The following is a 17,334-nucleotide window of genomic DNA, read 5'->3' on the forward strand; positions in this document are numbered from 1 at the left end:
ACCATGCTCAGCTTCATAATTCCTTTTTTTTTTAACTGCAAATCTGAAGGCTTTACTCCTTACATAACCCAGCGCTTTGTATTTTTTAAAAATTATTTATTTATTATAAATCAACACTTCAAAAATAGTTAATAAATAATATGGCTGGGATAGTGGCACATGCTTGTAACCCCAATACTTGGGAAGCTGACACAGGAGGATTCCAGGTTCGAGGCCAGCCTCAGCAACCTAGCCAGGGTCTGTTTCAAAACAATGTTAAAAAAAAAAAGAGCTTGGGGTATAGCTTGAAGGTAGACTATCCCCTGGGTTCAATCCCCAGTACTACAAAAAAAAAAAAAAATCAAGAAAAGGAATCCACTTGGTCTTGGCCACGCCTCCCACTGAGGTCCAGACCAGGGGGCGTGGCTCCTCTGGCAGGAGGAGAGGGTGTAACCTGGCGCTTCCTAAAGAATTAGGTGGTAATTAAGAATTAAGTGGTGGCGCATGATTGTAATCCTCGCACTTGGGAGGCGGAGACAGGAGGATCGCGCTAGCTTGAAGCCAGCCTCGCTGGTTTAAGAGACCCTGTTTCCAAATAAAAAATATATTTAAAAAATAGGTCTGAAAGTGTAACTCGGAGGTAGAAGGGTTTCCAGGAACCCCAGCACCACCAATAAATAAATAAATAAATAAATAAATAAATAAATAAATAAATAAATAAAATAAAAAGAATTAAGTCAGAGGGATGGTATGGGTAGGGCAGGTATGTGGTCCAGAGAAGGGGGAGGGTTCCCAAGGCGGTCCCAGGCTCCAGCTCGGGAGCCCCCCTGCCCTGCAGGCGGCCTGGCCGACCCTACCCAAACAACCTGAAAATGGACGGGGAATTGCTCAGAGAAGTGTACCACCTTTCTGGCCTTTGGAGCCCAGATCTTGGATGGAGTCTCTGACAGCCTGAGTCGCCTTTGCAGTTGGAGGGGCAGTTTAGGAGCAGCCCAGGGAGATGGTGGTTTCTCTCCAGGTGCATAGTTGGCCACGGGGAAGGGGCGGGGATCAGCTGCTGCCCCGGTTCCTCAGTCTCCTCTCCGGGTGGATGTGTCCAGTCCTGGTGGGGAGCACTCTGCCTGAAGGTTTCTCTTCCTCCCTCAGCTGCTTTGGAGTCATCTCCTCTTCACATGCATCTTCCTCCTGGAAGGAGGGTGTGTGAGAGCAAGCTTTGGCTTCTCCCTCTTCCTCAGCTGATCCTGAATCACTGTCTTCCTCCTCCTCATCTTCCTCCATGTCCTCTCCGGTTAGATATACCCAGGACCTCACAAAGGCATTTGCACAGGGGGTGGGAGAGGTAGTCTCAGTTTCTCCCTCTTCCTCAGCTGACTGCAAATCACTGTCCTCATCATCTTCCTGGTCATCTTCTTCCTCTGTGTCCTCCCCTGGATGATACACCCAGGCCTTCAAGAAGGCACTTGTAGGAGGGATGGGAGGCGCCTCAGCTCCTCCCTCTTGCTCAGCAGATCCAGAATCACTGTCCTCCTCCTCCTCTGTGTCCTTCCTGCGACACCCCCAGGTCCTGCTGGAGGTACTTGTCAAGGGGATGTAAAGGCCCTCCACTGCTCCTTCCTCAGCTGCCTCTAAAGCACGCTCTTGGTCCACTTCCTCTGTGTTCTTACTGGGTTGGTCTCCCAGGCCTTGAGCAAGCCCTGGCTGGAACCAAGAAGCACGGCTGTGGGTCAGCTCTTTTACCCTTCTGCTTAGGCAACCTTTACCCTGGTCATGGAGTTGAAACCTGACGATGAGGGGGAAATGGACGTCTTCTTGGCTTTTTTATTTTCTATTTCCTCTTTCTCCATGGCTCAATTCTCTTCCTCTCCTGGGCAATATACCCAAGTGTTGAGCTTGGATCCTAGAGATAGGAGAGGTAGAGGCTCCAGGAGCTTCTTTGACACTGTGTCCAGTCTCCTCCTTCTCCCCCCCCCCACTGGACAGCCCTCCCGGGGTGATGAAAGATAAAAAAACTTGGTCTCTCCCTGGCTGCCAGAAACTGCCCTCTTCTTTAGCTTGCTCCTCCACAGGGCTCTTATCAGAGGCTCTCAGGGTTCCTTTCAGGGGCTAGGGGACAGGGCCATAGGCTGGCCGTCTGTAAACATCCTTCTCTGCTCTCTGAAGATGCTGTTTGCTTCTTCCTCTCTGAATGCTTTATCGCTGTCATCTGAAAGCCACCAGGGTTCAGGAGGGGAAGTGTTGGTGTTCAGGTTGAGGCAGGGCACCTGGACCACTTCTCCATCCTCTTTAGATGCTCCTGTGTCTTCAGCCTGTCCTTGAGAGTGCCTGCCCCAAGGTGCATGGGAGGTGGTCAGAGGAGACTTTGCTTCTCCTTCCAGGCCATCTCCTCAATTTTCTTCTATTACTGCTTGTACCTGCAAGGGCTCTGAAGGGCCTGGGCCCCTTAAGAGGCTCCAGGCCTGGCTGAGGAATAATGAGCTAGTATCTACTATTTAGCTACAGACAAAACCTACTCCACAGTGATTCTTATTTGTCAAGAGACAATCATCTCTGATGGGGTTATGTACTTTTGTGAAAGCAAAGGAGATGAACAGGGATTCAAGTTTCACTAGAAGGCCAACCCATGACCATTAGACAGAAGAGTGGAAAGCTAATCCCCAGAGCTCTACTCTGTATGAAGTTCACCACATTTTTAGCCAGGGCCATTTTATTTGGTACTGGGGATTGAATGCAGACGTGTTCTACCTCTAAGCTACACCCTCGTCCCAAAACAGGGTCTCACTAGGTTTCTGAGAGCCTTGCTAAATTGCTGAGGCTGGCTTTGAACCTACAATCCTCCTGTCTCAGCAACCCAAGTACTAGGATTACAAGTGTGCACCATGCCTGGCTCCATTTTATGTATTTATGTATGCATGTATGTATGTATTTTTGTACTGCTGGGGATCTAACCCAGAACCTCGGTTGCATGCTAGATAAAGTTCTACCATTGAGCTATACCCCCAGCCCTAGGGATTTTGTTTTTGTTATTTTTGTTTTTGTTTTTCTTTTGCAGTACTGAGGATGGAACCCAGGGGCATTCTACCTCTGAGCTACACCCCCAGTTTTATTTTTTAGACTTTTTATTTTTGAAACAGGGTCTCACTGAGTTGTGAAGTATCTCTCTAAGTAGCTGAGGCTGTCCGCAAATTGTGAGTCTTTGGTCTCAGCCTCTGGAATGCTGGGATTTCAGGCTTTTGCCACCACACCTGGCCCTAGGGTCATTTTAAAAGCACTATATCCAAACCTTGTTGTAAAGAACAATAAGTGGTAGCTAGGCATGATGTCTCATGAAGTCCCAGTTACTTCAGAGGCTGAGGTGGCAGCATCACTGAACCCAGGAGTTTAAGACCATCCTGGGTGCCAGGTTTGATGGCCCACACTTATAATCCCAGCAACTTGGGAGGCTGAGGCAGGAGAATCCTAAATTGGAGGGCAGGCTGGACAACTTAGCAAAACCCTGCCTCTAAATAAAAGATAGATAAAAAGGGCTGAGATGTAGCTCAGTGGTAGAGCGCCTGCCCTTGGCTTCTATATCCAGTACACCATCACCACTACTACCAATAGCCAGCCTGGGCAATATAGCAAGATCTCATCTAAACAACAACAACAACAACAAACAAACACAAAAACATATCAAAGTCAACCACTAAGCCAAGCATGGGAAAGAGGAATGGGGAGGGAATCAGGTAGGGATGGGGTAGGGGCTAACTGGGTGATGTGTGCATGTATGTCTACACAAGTTTTTTACCCCATTATGATGTATGAATACAATGCACCAATAAAAAATTTCAAAACAAAACAGAACAAAACAAAAGATTGTGTTTAGTAAACCATTCATACCTTACCCTGGACTGAACAGTACTACTTCTTGGCATTTCTTTCAACATAAACTCCCTGAAAAATGGACTCCAAAGGGCAGATAAATGAGGCAACCTATTACATGAAAGTGTTATTTATGCGCTAGTTAAAAGTCAAACACCGCCTATCAAAAGCAATAAAAATTGAGAAAATTGAAGTGAAAACAATTGAGTTCTCGAGCTCGTTGCTGGTAATAAAGCTCTAGCAGGCCGGTTGTCTGTTCGGGCTACTGCTGCTTCATATTAGTATTTGTAATGAATGAACACCTGTCTTTCTGACCTCTTTAGAAGATGAGCACACATCCAGCTCTCAAAAGGACTCAAAAAGAAAGAAGTGGAAAAAAGGGCAGGAGGAAGGAAACCCACTTCCTGCATATCGGCTGGAAATCTCCAGACCCTCTCAGTGTTCTCTTTCTCTCTGATCCCAACCCTCACGGCAGCAGTGAAGTTCAGGCTCTGACACGCACTTCAGCTTTCTCAGAGTCCCAAGCCCGAGGTCAAAACCTATGCCAAGGAAAGGCAAAACTCAGCCCAATACCTATGTTCTCCATGCGATGGTAGCAATGGCTGTTTTTTGTTTTTTGTTTTTTGTTTTTGTTTTTTTGGTGGTACTGGGGGTGGAACCCAGAGGCTTTCTACCTCCGGGCTATACTCCCAAACCTATTCCATATTTTATTAGGAAACAGGGTCTCACTAAGTTGCTGAGAACCTCACTAAGTAGCTGAGGCTGGCTTCGAACCTGTGCTATTCTCCTGTCTCAGCCTCCCAAACACGGGGATTACAAGCATGCGCCACCACGCCCGGCTAGCAATGGCTGTTTTATTTTTATTTATTTATTTTTGTGGTGCCAGGGATGGAATCCAAGGGCATTCTACCTCTGAGCTACACCCCAGCTCGATTTTTTTATTCTTTATTTGGAAACAAGGTCTCACTGAGTTGCAAGAGGCCTCACTAAGTAGCTCAGGCTGGCCTTAAACTGGATCCTTCTGTCTCAGCCTCCCAGGTACTGGGATTACAAGCATGCGCCGCCACACCCGCCTAACACTAACAATGGCTGTTTCAGAAGAACTCAGGAAGTCCTGCTGAGTCCTTGTGAGAGTGTGTGTGCACATGTGCGTGGACAAACACACACACACACACACACACACACACACACACACACACACATTCTTGGTAAGAGCCAATGTTTTGAAAACAAGAATGGAGAATGGACTGGGCTAGCTGGAGAGCTGGGAAGGGCAGTAGAATCCTAGAGGGACAACTGGTAACGAGTGTGAGAGGGGACCGGGCTGGCAGGCTGGCTTTATACTTAAATGAGGAGGGGAAAGAGCCACTCACTACCTCTAGGTGGAGGGAGGGTGTCCTCGGGACAAATGAACCGTGGTTGCAAGCTTGAGCCAGAGGAAAGAGGTCGCTCAGGTGTATCTGAAGGCCAGTGTTATGTACAAAATCTTTTTAATTTGGCCAGGCGTGGTAGCACACACTTGTAATCCTAGTACTTGGGAGGCTGAGACTGGAGGATCACAGGTTCACAGACAGCCTCAGCTACTGAGTGAGGTTCTCTGCAAAATCAAGAATAAAAAATAGGGTTGAGGGTGTAGCTAGGAGGTAGAATACTCCTGGGTTCAGTCCCCAGTACCACACACACACACACACACACACACACACACACACACAATTTTTTTTTTTTTTTTTTTTGGTGGTACTGGGGTTCCTGGAAGCCCTTCTACCTCCAGGCTATACTCCCAGACCTATTTTTACATTTTTTAAAAATTTGGAAACAGGGTCTCCTAAGCCAGCACGCGTGGCTGGCTTCGAACCTGTGTGATCCTCCTGTCTCTGCCTCCCAAGCATGGGGATTACAAGCGTGCGCCACCACGCCTGGCTACATAGAAATTTTTTTTAAATCTTTTTTAAATTTTAGGTTGTACTGGGGGTTGAACTGATGGCTCTCCACCACTAAGCTATACTTTCAGTCTTATTTATTTATTTATTTATTTATTTATCAACAGGATTTTACTAAGTTCCCCAGACTGGCCTCAAACTTATAATCTTCCTGCTTCAACCTCCAGAGTTGCTGTGATTACAGGTCTTTGCCACTGTGAATCTATTATTATTATTATTATTATTATTATTATTATTATTATCATTACTTTTTGGTATAGGGAATTGAATGGTACTAGCTCCAAGCTACAACCCCAACTCCTTTCCCCTTTTTGTGGTACTGGAAATTGAACTCGGGCATTCAACCTCTGAGCTCTACTCCTTAGACCTTTTTACGGGGATGAAATCCAGGGACATTCTACCTCCAAGCTACACCCTCAGCCCTATTTTTTTTTTTTTTTTTATTCTTTATTTTGAAACAGGGTCTCACTGAGTTGCAAAGGGCCTCACTAAGTAGCTGAGGCTATCCTTGAACTGCAGTCCTCCTGTCTCAGCCTCCCAAATGCTGGGATTACAAGCGTGTGCCACCATGCCCGGCTCCCTGAGACCTTATTATGTTTTGTTTAGGAACAGAGACTCACTAGGGTTGGTGAGAGTCTCACTATGATCCTGAGGCTGTCTTTAAACCTGGCATTTCAGCCTCCCAGGTACTGGGATTACAGGTGTGTACCACCACACCTGACTGTCTACCTTCATTCCTTTTTACATTTTATTTTGAAACACAGTCTCACTAAGTTGCTGGGGCTGGCTTTGAACCTGTGATCCTCTGGTATTAAGCCTCCCAAATACCGGGATTACAAAGGTGTACCTCCATGCCTGGTTTAGTATACAGAACCTTTAAGGGAAGTTGACGTGAGGATAGGGACACTGTGATCTGCAAAGGAATTGCACAAATGCATTAGCAGCACAGGAGGGGACCGCAGTCTAAGCCACAGTAACAACGGTGGCGCAATTTTTCCAGAGTAGTGAGCTTTTGGGGTGGCCATTGTGATGTGGCCCAGTTCAAGGGGACTTGCTTGAGTTTCAGCTCCTCAGAGAAGGCTGGCTACTTCCCTGACACTTTTGGATCAAGTTAGAATGAATTTGCTGGGTGTTTACGTATGTACTATGGAGAAGAGATGTGATGAAAGACTGGACTTTGAAAGGGAGAGAGTGGAATAAATTCTTAATTTTTTCACATCTTGGTGCATATTAAATGATACATTTATAAAACTGTAGATTCTATATTTAGCCAGAGATGGCCATCTTGGGAGCTCAGGTCAAATTCAAGATAGGCTTGATTACTCTGAGGGATTCCATAACCTCTGAGGGTTAACTCATTTGGGGCACACTACTTAGAAAGTTCTGCTTAATGAGTCCAGTCAATTATCTGTGAAGGGGTTGGGGTGGGGGAGAGGGAGGCTGTTACTGAGGATTGATCCCAGGGCATTCTACCTCTGAGCTATGCTCTTGGCTCTTTTTATGTCTTATTTGAAAACAGGATCTTGCTGAGTTGCTAAGGCTGGATTTGCACCTGCAATCCTCTGGTCTCAGCCTCCCAAGTACTAAGATTATAGGCATACACCACTATGCCTGGCAAGAAACATTTATTTTTAAAAAATCAAGGAGCCAGGCATGGTGGTGCACATCTGTAATCCCAGTATTTAGGAGACTGGGACAGAGGATTGCAAGTTTGACCCAGTCTGGGCAACTTAGAAAGACCTTGTTTCAAAATAAAAAGTAAAAAGGGATGGAGGTGTAGCTCAGAGGTGGAAAGCCCATGAATTCAATCCCCAGCCCTACTATAGATAGATATAGATATAATTAGTTAAGCTTAGATTCTAAAACTTGTTTGAACTTTACTTCGGGAACTCTATTTACTGGAGAGATAGTCTTTCCTATTTCATTAAGGAGAAGAGTATACAAAATTTCAGCCCAGACTCAATCATATTCTTATACATCTCAAGACATTTCTGACTGTAACTATCGTTATCCTGCCCTTCTAGACCATTTAAAATAGCCAGATACTGAGTCTATCTAATGAAAAAGAACCATCCACCAAGAACAAGAAACCTATTAAACATTATTTGAAGGATAACTTTCACTCCAGCCAGCTTCTCTTTGGTCCCTAAGATTAAAAAAAAAAAAAAAAAAAAAAAAGCACCCGTTAGCCAGGCATGGTGGTGCACGTTTGTAATCCCGGTATTTGGGAAGCTGAGACTGGAGGATCCAGGTTCGTGGCCAGTCTCAGCTAATTAGTGAAGCCCTCCACAACTTGGTAAGACCCTGTTTCAAAATAAAGAACAAAAAATTGGGCTGGGGGTGTAGCTCAGAGGTAGAATGCCCCAGCACCACAAAAAAAAGAGAAAAAAGTAAAAGAAAGAAAGGAAGGAAGGAAGGAAGGAAGGAAGGAAGGAAGGAAGGAAGGAAGGAAGGAAGAAATGAAGGAAGATACCTGTTATTTGTGTGTGCGAGGGGTGGGGACAAGTACTGGGGATAGAACCCAGGGACATTCTACCCCTGAACTACACCTATAGCCCTATTTTATTAATTTATTTTGAAACAGGGTCTTGCTAAGTTGCTGAGGGTGGCCTTGAATTTACAATCCTGTCTCAGCCTCCCAAGTACTGAGATTACATGTATGCACCACTATGCCTGGCAGGTCTCTTAGTCTTTGACAGATTCATATCAGAGTTCTTCATTTTCCCACTGTCTCTCACAAAATCTGAGCATCCCCCAGTTTTTCCCAAATTGGCTAATGTCACTACCAGTCACCCAAATGCAGGAGCCCTGCCAACAGCCCGAGGTTGCCCTTCATCGCTGTGCATCACTTACACCCTTCGCCCATGTTCAGCCTCTTGGCACATCCCTTTATCTACAGTCAACGTGTCTCCTGAGTCTCACCTCTGTACCATGATCCTCAGTGAGTCAGAGCTCCTTTCAGACATAGATTGCTATCTCGTTCCCCTGCTTTCGTTCCTGCTCCCCAATAGCCTATTACCTACTTAGCAGGCAGAGTGAGCTTGTAAAATCCTAAAGAAGTTTATATCACATCTATATCACATGCTGCTTAAACCCCTCGGGGCTATGTTACATCTGGACTTAGATGCACACCTTTGCCACGGCCCACACCAACAACAAAGAAACTGCTGGGCTCCTGAGAGGCTCACCTGGGGAGCTTTTAAAGCCCTGGATGGCCGGGCATGGTGGCGTACGCTTGTAATCCCCGCGCTCGGGAGGCAGAGACAGGAGGATCGCGCAGGTTCGAAGCCAGCCCCGCTGGCTTAAGAGACCCTGTTTCCAAAAATAAAAAAGTATAAAATAGGTCTGGGAGTGTAGCCCAGAGGTAGAAGGGCTTTCAGGAACCCCAGTACCACCAAAAAAAAAAAAAAAAAAAGAAAAAAAAAAAAAAAAGCCCTGGATGGCAGAGCTCTAGAACTTCTGGCTATGCTGGTACCGGATAGCATCAGGACATCAGAATTTTAAAGTATGTGGTGGTGTACATCAGTAATCCCAGTCATAGGGAAGATAAGGCAGGAGGATCACAGGTTCGAAGTGAGCCTCAACAGCTTAGCGAGGCTCTCAGCAACTATAAGTGAGACCTTGTTTCAAAATAAACAATAAAAAATAAAATAAAATAAAATAAAATAAAATAGGGCTGGGGATGTAGTTCAGAGGTAGACTGTCCCTGGGTTCAATCTTCACGATCACACAAACAAAACAAAAAATGATGTATGTTTTAACTCCTTGTTTTGTTTTTGCAGTGCTGGGGGTTGAATTCAGAACCTCATAGATGTGAGGAAAGAACTCTACCACTGAGCTACACAGTCCTGACTCTTCAGTTTTAAATAATTCAAATGCAGCTGGGGCGTGGTGGCGCACTGAGACAGGAGGATTGCACGGCTTCGAAGCCAGCCTCAGCTACTTAGTGAGGCTCTCAGCAACTTAGTGAGACCCTGTTCCCAAATAAAATAGAAAATAGATCTGGGAGTATAGTTCGGAGGTAGAAAGCCTCTGGGTTCCACCCTCAGTAACACACACACACACACACACACACACACACACACACACACTCAAATGCACAGGGAAGTTGGTTAAAAAAAAATGGTACAAAGAGTTTTTGTATACCCGCCACCTGGATTCTCCAGTTGTTAACATTTCTCCACACTTCCCTTATCATTCTCTTTACACACACACACACACACACACACACACACACACACACACACACAATCTCACAATCTATCCCCCCTTTTTTCAGTATTGGGGATTCATGCATGCTAAGCAAGTGCTCTAATGCTGAGCTATATCCCCAGCCCTTTTAGAATTTTATTTAAAGACAGGTCTCACTAAATTGCTTAGCCTGGCCTTGAACTTGGGAACATTTTGCCTGTCCCCAGGTAGCTAGAATTTCAGATGTGCACCATTATGCTCCATTCAGTACCGTCTTTTATAAACAATGGTGGCAATTAGTGAGATGCTGATTTGTTATTTATAAAATGAATCTGGAAAGGGGACAACTGATGGTTGTCAAAGTCTGTTTTGTGCTGCTATAACAGTATCTCAAAACCAGGAAATTTATAAAGAACAGAAATTTATTTCCCATTGTTCTAGAGGCTGGGAAATCCAAGGTCAAGGCACCAGCACTTGTGTGGAGGGTCTTCCTCCTGCGTCCTCTCCTAGCAGAAGGCCATGGAGCAAGCTGGACAACGTCATATGAGGCCTCTTTTTAAATGACCTTAATCCCATCAAAGAGGGAGAGACCCTCATGGGCCCCAACTTTCTTTTGTACCAGAAATTGAATCCAGGGGCAGTTTACCTACCAACTACACCCCAACCCTATTATTATTATTATTATTATTATTATTATTATTATTGTTAGTAGTAGTAGTAGTAGTAATGAGGATTGAACCTAGGGGCATTCTACCGCTGAACACCACCAGCCCTATTTTTCCTATGTTGTGGAAGGCCTCACCATGCCTGGCTCTCATTTTTTATTTTTGTCAGAAATAAATTTCTATGGCATCGTAAGAATATATATATATAAATTTTTTTTCTTCAGTCTGGGAATGGAACCCAGGGGCATTCAACCTCTGAGCTACACCCCCAGCCCTATTTTTTATTCTTTTTTTTGGTGGTACTGGGGGTAGAACCCAGAGGCTTTCTACCTCCGGGCTATACTCCCAGACCTATTTTATATTTTATTTGGAAACAGGGTCTCACTAAGTTGCTGAGAGCCTCACTAAGTAGCTGAGGCTGGCTTCGAACCTGTGCGATCCTCCTGTCTCAGCCTCCCAAGCGCTGGGATTACAAGCGTGCGCCACCACGCCTGGCGAAAATACATATATTTGAATGCAGCTCAGGAAGGCAAATTTTACTTTGTGCTAAAAGGGATCCCACCACCAGCTAGTCAGGCACACAGAAACAGCACAGTGGAAAACTGTTGGACCCTACCATTCCCAGACCTATTTTCTATTTTATTTGGAAACAGGGTCTCACTAAGTTGCTGAGAGCCTCACTAAGTAGCTGAGGCTGGCTTCGAACCTGTGTGATCTCCTGTGTCAGCCTCTCAAGTACTAGGATTACAAGTGTGCACCACCATGCCCGGCATTGGGCCCTACCTCTTAATACTGTAACATTGGAGGGGACCCATTCAAACAAACAATGGAAATTCTTTTGTGTGTGTGTGTGTGGGACTGGGGATGGAACTCAGGGACATTTTACCTCCAGCTATACCTCAGGACTTTTTGTTTATTTTGTTTTGAAGCAGGGTCTTGCTACATTGCTGAGTTTCACTTTGTTACTGAGGCTGCCCTCAAACCCACAATCATCCTGTCTCAGCCTTCCAAGTACTGGGATTACAGGTGTATGTCACTCTACCTAGTAGCAATGACAGTTCTATGGCAAGAATACTGTTAACTGTTTTTATTCTGATAAGAAAAAAGTGTATCTTCTGGGGAAAAAGTATTCCAAGTGTTTTCTTAGTCTGTGAAGTTCCTTTGTTCTATTCCCACTGCCAAAAAGACAAAAAAGAGACCAAAAAATTTTTCTAAATCAATAAATTCAGCATTGATTTATTTCAAAGGCCTAAAGGCTGGAAGCACTGAGATTGAAAATAATACAAGAAAGATATTCCTACTGAGTCTTAAGCCTCCAGGCATAGAAAATGTAGAAGTGAAAAGCACATCATAAACATCTTTGTTCCTTGCTAAGAATCTGTGGAAAACAACTGTGGCCAGAGTAGAAAGTGATATTCCCTATTCATGAAATTATTTATAATTTTTTTTGTGGTGCTGGGAATTGAACCCAGGGGCATTCTACCTCCAAGATATACCTCCAGGCCAATAGTTTTTTTTTTTTTTTTTTTTTTTTTTTTTGGTGGTACTGGGGTTCCTGGAAGCCCTCCTTCCTCCGGGCTACACTCCCAGACCTATTTTATATTTTTGAAACAGGGTCTCTTACGCCAGCGCGGCTGGCTTCGAACCTGCGCGATCCTCCTGTCTCCGCCTTCCAAGCGCGGGGATTACAAGCGTGCGCCACCACGCCCGGCTAGGCCAATAGTTTTTATTCTTAATTTTGAAACAGGGTCTCACTAAGTTTCAGAGGGCCTCACTAAGTAGCTGAGGCTGTCCACAAACTGTGATCCTCCCATCTCAGCCTCCCAAGTACTGGGATTACAAGCGTACCCAACCATGTCTGGTTAGATTATTTATAGTTTAACCAAGATTGTTTAACACCAACAAGGTCAAACTCAGCAGTAGCTGGGGACCATGCTGCCAACGAGGTCAAACTCAGCAGTATTAAGGCCGGGTGTGGTGGCGCACGCTTGTAATCCCCGCGTTCGGGAGGCTGAGATAGGAGGATCACACGGGTTCGAAGCCAGCCTCAGCTATTTAGTGAGGCTCTCAGCAACTTAGTGAGACCCTGTTTTAAAATAAAATATAAAAAAAGGTCTGGGAGTATATACTGGAGGTAGAAAGCCTCTGGTTTCACCCCCAGTACCACCAAAAAAAAAAAAAAAAAAAAAAAACCCACAAAAAACAACTCAGCAGTATCTGGGGACCATGCTGATGTACCGATGCCTCTTGGTACATAGGTTCAAGCTGCACACTTAGCCTGGCCTAATCCACAGGTCCCAATTTTTCCTCGGGGGGCACTCAATAAATCATGACTGGCTGACTGACTGGATCAATCAATGGGAAACTGTAAAATTTATTTAAGGTTCTTTTCAATATAATTGTACTCTATCCAATATTGCCCAAAATATTACAAAAAATAAGTAGTATATCATGATGGTGCATGCCTGTAATCCCAGTGCTTGGGAGACTGAAACAAAAAGATGGTTAGGTTCAAGGCTACCTTAGGAACTTAGTGAGACCCTGTTTCAAAATAAAATAGGACTGGGAGAGTGGCTCAGAGGTAAAACCCCCACTTGGGTTCAATTTCCTATACCACTGGGAGGAAGAGAAGTATATCATGATAGTGCACATCTATAATCTAAGTACTTGGGAGGATCGCAGATAACTTAGTGAGATCCTGTTTAAAAATAAAGTAATAAGCTGGGCGTGGTGGCGCACGCTTGTAATCCCAGCATTCAGGAGGCTGAGACCGGAGGATCGCGGTTCACGGACAGCCTCAGCTACTTAGTGAGGCCTTCTGCAACTCAGTGAGACCCTGTTTCAAAATAAAGAATAAAAAATAGGGCAGGGGCTGTAGCTCAGAGGTCGAATGCCTCTGGGTTCCATTCCCAGTACCATACACACACACACACACACACACACACACACACACACACAGACACAGACACACACACACACATTATATAAATTATGTTGCTTTGGGGGCTACCTAATATGAAATAAATGCATTTACACAGAAGGAAAATAAGGACATTAGTGATCCTTTTATGGAAGAATTCTTTACTGAATGATAGGATTCCCTCTAGTCCTTTAATGTAACAAGCACTCCAGTCATCCAAAAACTTTTGATTATAATATTTCAATTTGCATGCTTTGTGTTTACAACTCTTCAAGAACAATTTTTTTTCTTTTTTTGTGGTACTAAGGATTGAACCCAGGGGAATTCTACCTCAAAGCTACACTCCCAGCCCTATTTTTATTTATTTTGAAACAGCGTCTCACTAGGTTGATGAGTCTCACAACTTGCTGAGGCTGTTCCTGAATCTGCAATCCTGTCTCAGCCTCCCAAGTACTTGGATTACAGGCGTGCGCAACCACACATAGCTTAAAGAATACACTTTTGTATGTAAAAAGAGAACTGTAAGTTATCGCCTCAAAACAGTATGTGTGTGTGTGCATGTGCACGCACCCAAGTCCCATTCTAGGATTTAAATCCATGGGCACTCTAGCACTGAGCAACAACCCCAGCCCTATTAATTATTTATTTAATAATATTGTCAGTCGGGCATGGTGGCGCACGCTTGTAATCCTTGAGCTTGGGAGGTGGAGACAGGAGGATCACGCAGGTTCGACCCTGTTTCCAAATAAAAGTATAAAATAGGTCTGGGAGTGTAGCCCAGAGGTAGAAGGGTTTCCAGGAACCCCAGTACCACAAAAAATAATAATAATATTATCAACAACACTGATAATGTATTATTAATTAATAATATAATTATTCAATTATTTTTAATAATTAATTTTGTACTGAAGATTGAACCCAGAGGCATTCTACATCTGAGCCCTATTTTATATTTTATTTTAATTTGTGGTGCAGAGGATTGAACTCAGGAGCATTCTAATTCCGAGCTATACCCCCAGCCCAATTCTTTATTCTTTATTTTGAAACAGGGTCTCACTAAGTTCTGGAGGGCCTCACTACGTAGCTGAGGCTGTCCAAAAACCCAAATCCTCCTGTCTCGGCCTCCCAAGCACTGGGATTACAAGCGTGTGTCACCACCCTGGCATTTTTTTTTTTTTTTTTTTTGGTGGGTCTGGGCATGAATCCCAGGGTATTTGACCTCCGAGCTATACACCCTGCCCTATTTTTTTTTTTGAAACAGTGTCTCACTTACTTGCAAAGAGCCTTACTAAGTAGCTGAGGATGTCCCTGAACCAGGATCCTCCAGTCTCAGCCTCCCAAATGTTGGGATTACAAGCATGAGCCATCATGCCCGGCTCCACCCAGCTTATTTTTTTATTATTTATTTATTTTGTGGTGTGGTGCTGAGGATAAAATTCTTCTACCTCTGGCCTACACTCCCAGACCTATTTTCTATTTTATTTGGAAGCAGGGTCTCACTAAGTTGCTGAGAGCCTCACTAAGTAGCTGGCTTCAAATCTGTGCAATCCTCCTGTCTCAGGCTCCCAAACACTGGGATTACAAGCATGTGCCACCACATCCAGTGGCTTATTTTTTTATTTTAAAACCGGGCTTCAGCTAGCTTGAATGGTGCATGCTTGTAAAGCATAGGGCTGGGGACGTAGCTCCAAGGTAGAATATCCCTGGGTTCAATCCCCAGTACCAACTCCCAAAATACTCCCCTAAAACAAAAACAGGGTTTCACCAAGTTTCTCAGTTTTTAAAGTCTAAGTTACATGAAAAAAATATATGTAAACCAGGCACAGTGGCACACGCTTTTAATCCCAGCATTTGGAAGGCTGAGATAGGAGGATCATGGTATGCAGACGGCCTGGGCTACTTAGTGAGGCCCTTTGCAACTCAGTGAGACCCTGTTTCAAAGGAAAGAATTAAAAAGGGCAGGGGGGGGGGCTGGGGTGTGGCTCAGAGGTAGAATGCCTTAGGGTTTCATCTCCAGTACCATACACACACACACACACACACACACAGGACCTAGAATAGCACTGGCCTGGCTGATGTTCAAAATGATGGATGTCTGATGGGTTCCCTTCTCCCCCAGAAAAGCTCCTGGAGGCACAATGGGTGGAGATGTGTCACACTGAAGGACTTCTTTCTTTGAGAGCAGGATTCCTCTGAGTGGCCAACACATTCTTTAATCAGCTTGAAGGCCCAAGTCAACAAAGAGATTTAAAAGCTTGCCTTCCTGACCATATGGCAGCAAACAGAACCACAAAGACGTTTGATAAAATTCCTCCTACAGGATTTATATTGATTGTTAAATTTCCATCTCTCGTCATTTTTGTAAGAAGCCTTTACAGAAATAGGTAACAAATATTTCAGTTTCTGCAGTGACGCATTTTAGGAAATGCTAACCTTTGGCTCGTCATTCACGGTGTCTCTGGTGGGTGAGAGAGCTTCAGAAACCAGCACCTGTGCTCCCCGGGTGCTGGGGCAGAAACAAATAAAGATGGATCTCCTCAAAGGGAAGTGAGTATAGGCAGCAGGCCATTAGCTAATACTTCTGGAACACTTTATCTGTGGAAGATAAAGATGGGACTGAAAGATGATCATTTAAGATCTGGCAAGATGTACCAGGTAATCATCCAGTGTAATGCTGTTGTGACATCGCTTCTCTATTTCTCGGTGGATAATATATTGTATCTATTGAATTATATGAAGAGCTAAGCAAAAACCATACCAAACATACAACCCTTAATGGAATTATGAACAAGATTTGTGTGGGGTGTCTATAGGCAGGAGCAACATCCTGGAGTTAAAGGCAGGACATGAATTATTTTCCAAGCCATAAACATGGAAGGACAGAGAAGGAAAATCACAGAGAGAGAGAGACTCAAGCTAAGAATCCAATCAGATGAGCAAACAAGCAGCCTTATCGGAGCTGCGGGGCAGATGGAGCCTTTCTGTTTTACACGTGGCCTTCCGTCTCTGGCCCTTCCCACCCCTGCGATATGGCTTTTCCAGGGTCACTTCTCCCTGACGTGGCATCACTGACAGAACCAGGGCAGACGCTGACCTTGGAGGACGCACAGGGCTCAGTTTCTCCCCTTGGCCTGAGTTCAGCTTCCTGTTTCCCTAGCGCCGGGTGGTGTTTAGAGCCCTGGGCCAAAGGGCACATTTCCATCCACATCAGCTGCAGCTCACGCACTTTCAGACTTGCCTGTGTAATCTGAACGTTCCAGTAACTGGCATGGGAGGAGAAGCTTGAGTTGTTCTCCAGAAGTCAAAGGCCACCCAGCAGCTGGGCACCTGGCAGTGACTTGACAACTCTGATAGAATAGGATTCTAGTTTTATGAATTTTCTTTCTTTTCAAGACTATTCTTAGCCCAACTTGTGTGTGTGTGTTGGGGGGGGGTTACTAGTGCCTGAACCCAGGGGTCTTCTACCTCCGAGCTACACTCCCAACTATATTTTATTTTTCACTTTGAAACAGGGCCTCACCTGCAATCCTCCTGCCTCAGCCTCTCAAGTACTGGAATTAAAGGCGTGCACCACCAGGCCTGGCTCCTTAGTCCAACTTTAGGAGACAGAGACCAGCAGGTGAGGTCAACTTCCTCACATTCGTGTAACAAACAGGTACCCAGTGTCTGAAACAACAGTCCTAGGATGAGGTTTTCTGAAAGCATCTCATTCTAGCTCCTCCTAAATTTAAATAGAAATAATGAATGAAGGGCTCAAAAGAGGAATGAAATGGCCACTCCT

General features: G+C 44.7%; 1 protein-coding gene across 1 annotated transcript; it reads right to left on the reverse strand.

Moving 5' to 3' along the window:
• Positions 1–614: 614 nt before the first annotated feature.
• LOC308262304 (uncharacterized protein) lies at positions 615–1,823 on the reverse strand (the record flags this gene model as incomplete). Its single annotated transcript, XM_080694756.1, has 3 exons — positions 615–1,033; positions 1,101–1,677; positions 1,740–1,823. The coding sequence occupies 3 exons, from the start codon at positions 1,821–1,823 to the stop codon at positions 717–719; spliced, it is 978 nt and encodes a 325-aa protein (XP_080550882.1). The 3' UTR covers positions 615–716.
• Between the last annotated feature and the right edge of the window lie 15,511 nt (positions 1,824–17,334).

Source organism: Muscardinus avellanarius (assembly GCF_963383645.1).
Source record: "Muscardinus avellanarius genome assembly, chromosome: 4".
Taxonomy (NCBI): Eukaryota; Metazoa; Chordata; class Mammalia; order Rodentia; family Gliridae; genus Muscardinus; species Muscardinus avellanarius.